A 9,801-nucleotide genomic window follows, 5' to 3' on the forward strand; every position below is an offset into this window, starting at 1 on the left:
TGAAAAGAGGAAAAAGAGGATTCGAATCCAAAATCCCTTATTTCTAAAGTCTCAACATTACTCACTAGAACACTAGAAAATATTTTTACTTCTATATTTCCTGTATATTAATTTCATATAGTTCATAATTTATTTTCACCCGGTCAACACTAGAACTATAAAAGTTACTAGTGCAAATTATAAATAGAAATTCTTAAGAAAAAATAAGTTATTGGTAGTTTGTTAGGCTTGGGAATGTGTTTTTGCGGGATTGTTAATAAGATTGTATCATTTTGCCCTTGAGAGTAAAAGAGGAAGCGCAAAATGTTACAACAATTAATTTATACTAAATTTATTATTCTCACTTATATTTATTATACTACTATTTATCTCCCTATCTACTGATACAAGTCTAAAATTCAACTTAATCTGCATCCTTTTGTCTTTCAATTTCAACTTAAAATTCCAAAGGAGCGAGAAAAAAAATTTTTCCCTCTCTTGTTTGACCCGGAATTATGTGGCAATCCAACCGGTTGTATCCCCATATTTGCTTGGTTAAGCCGATACTCCTAAAAAACCACCAAAAATAAAAAAACCGGTAATTAAACCGGGGATTTTTTCAGCTTTTACTTTTTCCAAATTTTTTATATTTCCTCCGAAAATGTGTGGTCGATGTTTAAACTTGTTTGCTGGGGCCTGGGGGTACTTAAACGGGCTTCGTGAAAATACCCTCAAATCAAAACCCTAATTTCTCTTTGCAGCCGCCGCCGCCGCCGCGTCCCTCCCTACCGTTTCGTCGTCCCCGTCAATTGTTGCTGTAGATTGAAGACGAAAGAGGTATATAACACCCACGTTTGGGGTTTATATGCTTTTAGATCTTTGTTTAGCTTTAACTTTTGGCGACAGAGTTGATGTTCTGTATTTCAGATAATTTTCGTGTTGCTGCTTTTTTCTTTTCACTTCACTGGAAAGACTGATATTTTCGCTTAATTTAGATTGTATTAAGCTCATAGCCAGGATTGGGGAAATGGGTCTTGTGATATTCATCTTTTTGGGCGTAGAAACGCTTAGAAGACAACTTGCATGCTAGCTGCTGTTTGTGGAAATGTCTGAGTGAAGAAAATTTGTTGCAAAGACCCGAGCTTGATTACGATGCTTCATGAACGAAGTTTTTGTTAGTTTTTCTTTTTGTGTATTGTTATAAAGATGCCAATTTTAAAAATTGGTGGATTTCTTCAGTTTTGAGTGGTTAATTAGGTTTAAGGGGTATACGGGGTTGAGACGATACAATTCGATATCTGGGATTCAGAATTGGTGGCAATATATAAATGAATGCAATAATTCTGCTACGACATTGGACCTTCGCTAGGATATGATTATGCTCGAAACTTTGAAAACTGGGATGTTGATTGAAATGGAGAATTTTAAATTGTTGTACTGGCAATTTTTTTCTATATTACGTCCTTGTATGATGGAAAATTATAACTTGAATGAGATCCCGGAGAAGAAATGACTCATTTTTAAATCTTACTGATCTGTAATCTGTTACATGTGTGTCTGCCTGTATATTCTGCTTTGTGGTAAATGTTATACCAAGTTTCCTTGGACTTTGGAGTGTGAAACTACTTCTATTTGATTATATTGAATACTAGTGCAAACTGTTATGTAGCTGTGACTGGGTTACTTTCTAATTTTAAACAATCAGCTTATCGTATTTATACTTGATAATGATCATGCTTTGCATGACTATAGTGCTTGATTAGCAAGCTGACATATTAGTCAACAGATTTCTCTTGCTCAGAAGAAGAAGAAATGGTTGAAGAAAAAGAAAACAAAAGACCAGTGATATTTAGGGACATAAGAAGATACTATTGTGAATATTGTGGAATCTGCCGTTCCAAGAAGTCCCTGATCTCCTCTCACATCCTCTCGCATCATAAGGTTTTTCATCCTTCCACTCCTGTATACTTTGGATTTGATGATTACACAAAGGAGATAGATATGATTTCTTTTCTTTTTATTTTTGGTTTCTAAAACATTGATTTCAAAAAAGGTGTTTAGAGTTTCATTTTTAACGTGGAATAGGAGGAATTGAAGCAGAAAGAAGAGGAAAATGGGCAAGCAAAAGATGAGCCAAAAATGAATACATGTGAACATTGCGGTGTTAGTTTCAGAAAGCCTGCATACTTAAGACAGCATCTGCAAAGCCATTCATTTGAGGTGATTATCCTTGCGTGTCTGTCTTTTTGTTATATTGTTTCTTAAATCTGGTGTAGGCTCGATTTTGATGACAATCAATTCTTAACTAGAATAGTCTAATTTAGTTTCATAACAAAATTGAGTTCAAGAGAAATAGCACGGTTATAGTTGTTAGAATCCTGACCTGGATTGTTGATATTGATAGATGTTTGTGTAGTCATCATGCTCAACCAGGCCATTGGGTTTAAGTTATATTTTAACCTGATCATGTCATCTTTTTTGCCATGCTTGCATATGGAAGTATTTAGTTGGACTAATATATTGTATTATGATCTGGATTTGTTATTAGGCGTGACAAGCATTGGATCCCACATAAAGAACTCCAAAATGCAAGAGGCACTTCACTGACTTGTATGGATTAGTACCAGGTTGGGGGACCACCTGAGAAGATCCTTCAAGCAAGCCTCTTTCACGCCGTATTCAGCTATGAGGTTTGAGGATGTTATTTCATTTTTTATTTCTTAGTTGATTCAAATAGTTTGTAGTGATTCTTATACTTGAAATTTACTTAATTATTTTCTTCAATACAGAGACCTTTTAAATGTCCAGTGGATGACTGTCGCTCAAGTTATCGAAGAAAAGATCACTTGACCAGACACCTACTTCAGCATCAAGGGAAACTCTTTGAGTGTCCTCTTGATAGTTGCAAATGTAGGTTTGCTTACCAAGGAAACATGAAGCGGCATGTGAAAGAATTTCACTATGATTCTTCCTCAAATGATGTTAAGGGTCCAAAGCAGTATGTGTGTACTGAAATTGGGTGTGGAAAGGTGTTCAAATTTGCCTCCAAATTGCAAAGGCATGAGGAGTCTCATGGTAAGCTGTTTCATTTCAGAGGAAAAGTTTTAGTCAGGCATAACTCATTCAGTTGCGAATGACGTTGCTTTTTTTTTTTTTTTTTTTAAGTTCACTCAGACAAAAATCAATGGTAATATTAGCAATACATGCATTGGAGTGAATAGTTCTTGTTTTTTAACTTCCCCTAAAACTCTTTCCTAAATGCAGTTAAGTTGGACACAGTGGAGGCATTTTGTGCTGAACCAGGATGTATGAAGTATTTTACAAATGGTGAATGCCTCAAGGAACATGTTCGCTCTTGTCATCAGTATGTTATCTGTGAGACATGCGGGACAAGGCAGCTGAAGAAGAACTTCAAGCGGCACCTCTGCTCACATGAAGTAGGATGTTCTCAATCTAAAGTAAAATGCAGCTTTGAGGGGTGTCTTCTCTCATTCTCAAATGTAGGAGGCTGCTACCTTTTCACAGTGTTGTTTCTTCTGACTGCATAACAAAGTCTCTGATAAACAGAGAATTTCCAGAATTAACTCATATTTATGATCCTGTGGTTGAACTTTTGCCTCTTACTTACAGTAGTCTGATACCATGTCTTGCTTTCTGGTTTTGCTATTATACTTGTACCATTTTCCTGATGCACCTAATGTCAAATTCAATAAATCTGCAGAAGTCGAACCTTAATCAGCATGTTAAAGCTGTGCACTTGGGGCTGCAGCCATTTCCCTGTAGATTTCCATCATGTGGCATGAAATTTTCATTTAAGCATGTGAGAGATAACCATGAGAAATCCGGGCGCCATGTTTTCACTCGAGTAAGTTTCTTTGGATGAAACTGGGCGTTGCTGTATCAGATCCCATCAAGTTAATATTAAAGCATACCTGCTAAGGAGATTATTGATTATCTTTGTATTGTTCCTTTGGTTTTCAGGGGGATTTTGAAGAGTCTGATGAACAATTTAGATCAAGACCTAGGGGTGGCAGAAAAAGGCAGTATCCGGTTATAGAAACATTGATGAGGAAACGCATTGTTCCACCTTGTGAATCTGATCCAATCTTGAATGAGGCATCTGATTACCTATCGCGGTTCTTCTCTACGGAATCTGAGGATGAGCTTTGAGTCGTGATCAAGTTCCTGTTTTGTTAAATCTACGCTGAATGTATATTCTCTCGGTTATTCTAGTGCCATAAAATCTCACCAAAGATTTACCTTTTTGTAATTATAAGCAGAGGGGGTTAAGAAGACCAAAAAGATGTGGATGACCGAATGTTAATCTGTAATGGTTATGTTTATGTCATTCGTGCTTCAGTTCAATGTATTAATGGAGATAGATTACCAGTTGAAGCTGTATAAATTAAACGCTTACGTTAGAGCAACTTGAAGATTAACTTCTCATGAATGTGGAAATCAATAAAGGGAAAATAAATTCTAGTAGTTTTGGCAAAAAAAAAAAAAAAGACTAGTCTTCCTAAATCAAGTGCGTAGAAAGATTTGTATTAGTAGTTTCCAAATGAAAGTCAACTAGCCAAGCTCAAGGCCGACCTGATTTTTACAAATCACTTTTATTCTCTTAAGAAGAGTCGTTGTTATTAATCAACAGGAGATGCTTTATCTAAGTTACCTGAATATTAATAATCAATAATCAGTCTTCTGTCGGTTCCCGGCTTATAAAATCTTCTATAATTATTTTTGCTGTATTTTTTGTCCTTATGGTTAATTTTGGGTCCATCCTGGTTCTACTCCCTTTTCATCTTGCATATAACTGTGTGTGGCCTGACTGTGGTCCGTGTGGACCCAATGTTCTGGAAAACTAATTGGTCCAACGTATTGTTCTACTTCCTAGGTACTTCTATATTTTAGTGCAGAAAATCTGTCTCCTTTGTTACCCCAAATGTCTTATCAAGATTTCGTACGTAGTGAATTAATTTCTCTAGGAATAAAAATTCAGAACCAAGAACAAGAAATGAACTTCACGCAACTAGTTTTTTGAGGGAAAAAAACAAAGAGAGTGAAAGACCATTTATAAAATGGTCAATACAGAGAGTGGATACAGCACGGTTTGAAGACTCAAAAGTCAACCCGATCTATAACTTTTCCAAGCTCCAAATAATCTGTAATTTTTCACAAGAGATAAAGTCGCTAAGTGGCCATCAAGAAGGGAATCCAACAAGGGACGGGAGTAGGTGGAGTTTTAAATTTTATTTATAGCGAAAAAAATTTAACAATGGTGTTAAAATATTTTTTAAATTTAATAAAATCTGTGTGATTTTTTTAGTTTAGTAAGATTTATGTTCATGCTAACTCCTAACTAACTTAAGTCTTTTTAGAGTTCTCTTTTCTTGTAATTTAGAATAAAATAATTATATAATTATTATTATCTCCGAAAAAAAAAATGAATCCCTTTCACCCCTTTCACCAAGGTGTACAGCTGGTGCATTTGTGTGTACATGTCACCAATCAATCCCAAATTCAATTTTTCATGGCCCACCACCACTATCTACAGTAAGAGGAACATAAGAAGTAAGGATTTTTTTACTCTTTGGGCACTCAAGTCAAGGGATATATTCATTATTGTAGAAAAATTAAAATTTCACTTATTCGTAAATTGTATGTTTTATGGAAAAATACTTTTACAGGAAAAATTTTGATACAGTAAAAACTATAGCACTCGCAACCATGTCTGAGGTATCTTTTCCATCAGGTCTTCCATCCATTGAATTTCACTCACACACACAATCCTATAGAGAAAAAAGATACTACTGCGGAAAGAGAAAACTTTCTAGCTCTCTTCTTCACTCTAAAGAAACTGAAAAAACACACAAGAAACAGAGTACAACCAGAAACAAGGGGAAAAAAAGATTGAAACTTTTTCAGTTTGATGGACTCGAAGTCCTTTAGGTTCATAACCCACCAATCATTTTTCACTGCCGTGAGGGAAGAGGACCTTGAGGCCCTCAAGAACATCATATCAGATGATGGGCCGGATCCATCTTCCTTAATTGCCTTGCAAAATGATGCAGGGGAGACTGCTGTATACATAGCTGCGGAGAATAATTTTGTGGAGGTTTTTAACTATTTGATCAGCTTTTGTGATCTGCAGACTGTTCTGATCAAGTCTAAAGCTGATATGAATGCTTTCCATGTTGCTGCTGCTCGTGGACACTCAGGTACTTATCTAAACTTGGTTGCCTATTTTAGTGGGATTAGTTCAAAATTCATAATCTTTCCTTTGTTTTGTGTAATTTTGTTTGATGGTTCAAGATATGTTTGTATTTTGTGTTATTATGTGTGTACTTGGAAGAATTTGATTTGATTTGTGAAGTTTTTACGAATGATTCATCATAGTGAGGAAGGGGAGATAGGTAAAGGATTTAGTAAGAACGGTTATAAGGGCCTACAATACGATTATTTCTTGTGCTTCTGAATCTTCTGGTTTTCTGCTGTTGTTATTGACACTGGAAGATGAGATAATAAATCGAAGCATTCCAAAATTGAAAATTGTTGCTTATCAAGAGAATTGTCATGAATTGGTCCTCCAAAATAAGAGAAACTGAATGGATTATCATATTTGTAGTTTTTTTTTTTTTAAATCAAGAACAAGTTTTTGTGGCTTTGTATTTTATTTATTTGTTGAGAAGTGGGAATAAAAGAAAGAAAAATGAAATTGGAAGTATAAGATCACAATCTGATAATTAGAAATTGGAGCTTGCCAGAGCCCATGTGATTTCTTTATGTTCTGATGATTGCCAAATTACAAGTTATGCACACTCTTTTATTCAATTTCCAGTAATTTGACTGAAAATTTTAAAATATTGCTACTGTTGTGACAATAGCATAAGATGGATGAATGTGGTGGCTAGTATACAGGATGAGAAAGATATCTAGATGTTAAATCATTTCTTACCACATTTTGTGTCGAATACTTGTGATCGCTTCAGCATGTTACGTTACTGTGCAGTATAAGGTTCTGCATGCAAAACTTAATAAAATAATATTTACAATGTTGCCCATTAGCAATCTTAGGGTCTCAGCAATTTTACAGGCCTTTGGTTTTAATTTTGTATGCTTTGCCATTGAGATTGCTGTTTTCCTTTCTACTTCAATATTTCTTGCAGAAGTTCTCCTTATAGATTATGAACCTAGTTGACTTAAATAAAATCAAAAGTCTCCTGGAGTATTCTATCTGGAGCTGCATGATTTCATATATTTTTTTTCATATTTCTATTATATGCAGTTGATGTGGTGTTGTATGTTTCTTATGCAGGAATTGTCCAGAAATTTTTGAGCTTGTGGCCTGAGCTTTGTAGAGCTTGTAATTCTTCAAACACAAGCCCTCTTTACTCAGCTGCTACCCATGGCCATCTAGATGTAGTTAATGCTATATTAGATGCAGATGTGAGCTCCATGCTTATTGTGCGGAAGAATGGCAAAACAGCATTACACACCGTTGCACGATATGGCCTTCTCCCTATTGTGAAAGTTCTAATAGAAAGAGATCCAGGGATTGTGTCCATAAAGGACAAGAAGGGCCAAACTGCACTGCATATGGCTGCAAAAGGTCAGGATACTTCAGTTTTGGAGGATCTATTGGATGCTGATCATTCTATACTGAATGAACGTGATAAAAAGGGCAATACAGCTGTGCATATAGCTACTCGGAAAGTCCGTTCTCAGGTATCCTCAGCTGGTACTCTTGGTTGTTTGATTTTTTTTTTTTGGGTGGGGGGGGGGGTTGGGGGTGTGTGTGTGTGTGTGGAATTGGTTAATGTTTCTTCTTGTTGAAATTCCTGTGTCTCCTTCCATGTTTCTTGATCAGTTAATTCTCTTTTTTTTATTTGAACCTCTAAAGGATGCAAAAATGATTTAAAGCATTTTCTGGTTGGAATATTTTCTAGTTGGATCTTGGCATGTTTGTTATTGTCTTTCTTCTTTGTTCTGAAAATCAGAATTGAAGTGTTGACAGTGGCTTATAGTGAGGTCATTTCCAATTTAAGAAACCAAAAATAGTTGGTATCAAGTTTAAAGCAGTGAGCAGGTTTCAGCTTTTTGTTTAGGATGCATTTGCCCCATTGAAGGTGTTCTGAATATATGCAGTGAGGAGAGGATTTTTGCTACTTGCAATTAGCTATTATGGCAGGAAGGAAAGGGATGAGTGATGGTATCCCACTTTACCCAATATACTAGTTGAGGAAGTGATCAGAACCTCAAAGGTGACTTTGCACAACACCATCTGTTGTAACATAATAATCCTTGGGAATTTAATATAGACATTAGCGTCTGAAGAGGTGCCTCTGAGTGATGGATGGAAGATTTTATGGCTTCTATTGGTGTGAATATGCTATGGGTAATTAGAAGGTGATGCTGATTGATCCTATAGAAGTTATAGAAATGGAGGCTAAACACAATGGATTTTTGTGGAGGGAAGATTCTAAGAGCCTTTTAGGGTAAGGAAGGATGTTTCAGCTACTTGAGACTGAACTCTGGGATACATTATACCTGTCAATACATGAAAACTAAAGTTTACTCTATATATCTCCTGTCAAGTTCCTGGGTAGTCTTGCATAATTTCCCGAGTAGACAGCCTTTTTACTTGCATTTGGGTCATGCCCTCTACTTGCTTCTTTCTTGCTAATTGTTAAAATGTGCAAGGAACTAGTCTAATTTAAAACGGTGAATTAATTGTGGTTCCATACCGTTTCTATTTAGCTATCTGGAATTTCAGCCATTGAAACCTCTCTCTCTTTTTTTTTTTTTTCTAAACCATAGTCATTACAGGAGTTTCACTTGCTTAAAAGAGAGCAAAAAGGTGAGAAGAATCCTTGGTTTAAATGTTTGTTTTGGGGAGGGGGGGGGGGGGGTTGGGATGTGGAGGAGGGTGGGAAGTAGAGGGGTTTGCATAGAGAAGAAAATAAGCCAACATTTGCTCGTTGGGGTGGTCAGGGTTTCTTTAGTGTCAATCATGAAACCAGTCAATGTTAGACCAAATTGTATACCTTTTTGGCAAAAGCTAATTCTTAGTGTTCTTTGTTCTGGTTTTGTAATTTCATAAGCTATGGCCATTGTTCGCTTCATGAAGTGTGTTTCCTGATTCTGCCTACCCTGCTTCTTCATTTTAGGTAGTAGGCTTCTTGCTGACATACACATCCATTGAAGTCAATGTGATCAACAATCAACAAGAAACTGCGATGGACATTGCTGACAAACTCCAATATGGAGAATCAGCATTGGAGATCAAAGAAGCTCTGTTAGAGGCTGGTGCCAAACATGCAAGGCATGTTGGTCAAGTTGATGTAACAATAGAACTCAAAAGGGCTGTGAGTGATATTAAGCATGAGGTGCACTCTCAGTTACTACAGAATGAGAAGACTCAGAGGAGAGTTTCAGGCATCGCCAAAGAACTCAAGAAAATTCATAGAGAGGCTGTTCAAAATACCATCAATTCTGTAACTGTGGCTGCTGTTCTTTTCGCCTCCATTGCTTTCTTGGCTATATTCAACTTGCCTGGCCAATATATGACAGATGGACCAGAAGCAGGAAAGGCATTGATCTCTGGTACTGTTGGCTTCCGGGTGTTTTGCCTCCTGAATGCCACCTCTCTCTTCATTTCTCTGGCAGTAGTTGTTGTTCAGATCACTTTGGTTGCCTGGGATACTAGATCTCAGAAACTAATCGTCTCGATTGTAAATAAGCTGATGTGGGCTGCCTGTATGAGCACCTGTGGAGCATATTTAGCTATAGCTTTTGTGGTAGTGGGAAGGAAGAGCTCTTGGA

The 9,801-nt window shown here is 36.5% G+C and overlaps 2 protein-coding genes across 2 annotated transcripts; both read left to right on the forward strand.

Annotated features, from left to right (window-relative positions):
* Positions 1-653: 653 nt before the first annotated feature.
* LOC113717866 (transcription factor IIIA) lies at positions 654-4,368 on the forward strand. The gene is made up of 7 exons (XM_027242703.2): positions 654-816; positions 1,766-1,920; positions 2,065-2,199; positions 2,769-3,054; positions 3,244-3,479; positions 3,701-3,844; positions 3,961-4,368. The coding sequence occupies exons 2-7, from the start codon at positions 1,792-1,794 to the stop codon at positions 4,147-4,149; spliced, it is 1,119 nt and encodes a 372-aa protein (XP_027098504.1). The 5' UTR covers positions 654-816; positions 1,766-1,791; the 3' UTR covers positions 4,150-4,368.
* Positions 4,369-5,730: 1,362 nt separating this feature from the next.
* Positions 5,731-9,797, forward strand: LOC140032813 (ankyrin repeat-containing protein At2g01680-like; the record flags this gene model as incomplete). Its single annotated transcript, XM_072073579.1, has 3 exons — positions 5,731-6,197; positions 7,295-7,704; positions 9,147-9,797. Coding segments are annotated over exons 1-3 (1,350 nt in total), but the record flags the coding sequence as incomplete, so codon positions are not given.
* Between the last annotated feature and the right edge of the window lie 4 nt (positions 9,798-9,801).

The sequence above is a fragment of the Coffea arabica genome, unplaced genomic scaffold (assembly GCF_036785885.1).
Source record: "Coffea arabica cultivar ET-39 unplaced genomic scaffold, Coffea Arabica ET-39 HiFi ptg000097l, whole genome shotgun sequence".
In the NCBI taxonomy this organism is placed as follows: Eukaryota; Viridiplantae; Streptophyta; class Magnoliopsida; order Gentianales; family Rubiaceae; genus Coffea; species Coffea arabica.

What these genes read in the sequence shown, in the direction of transcription:
- LOC113717866 (XM_027242703.2), top strand. Translation starts at nt 1,792, where the DNA reads ATGGTTGAAGAAAAAGAAAACAAAAGACCAGTGATATTTAGGGACATA. An exon ending in GTCTTCTCTCATTCTCAAAT is followed by an intron (nt 3,480 to 3,700) that starts GTAGGAGGCTGC and finishes ATAAATCTGCAG; the next exon opens with AAGTCGAACCTTAATCAGCA. An exon ending in GGCGCCATGTTTTCACTCGA is followed by an intron (nt 3,845 to 3,960) that starts GTAAGTTTCTTT and finishes TTTGGTTTTCAG; the next exon opens with GGGGATTTTGAAGAGTCTGA.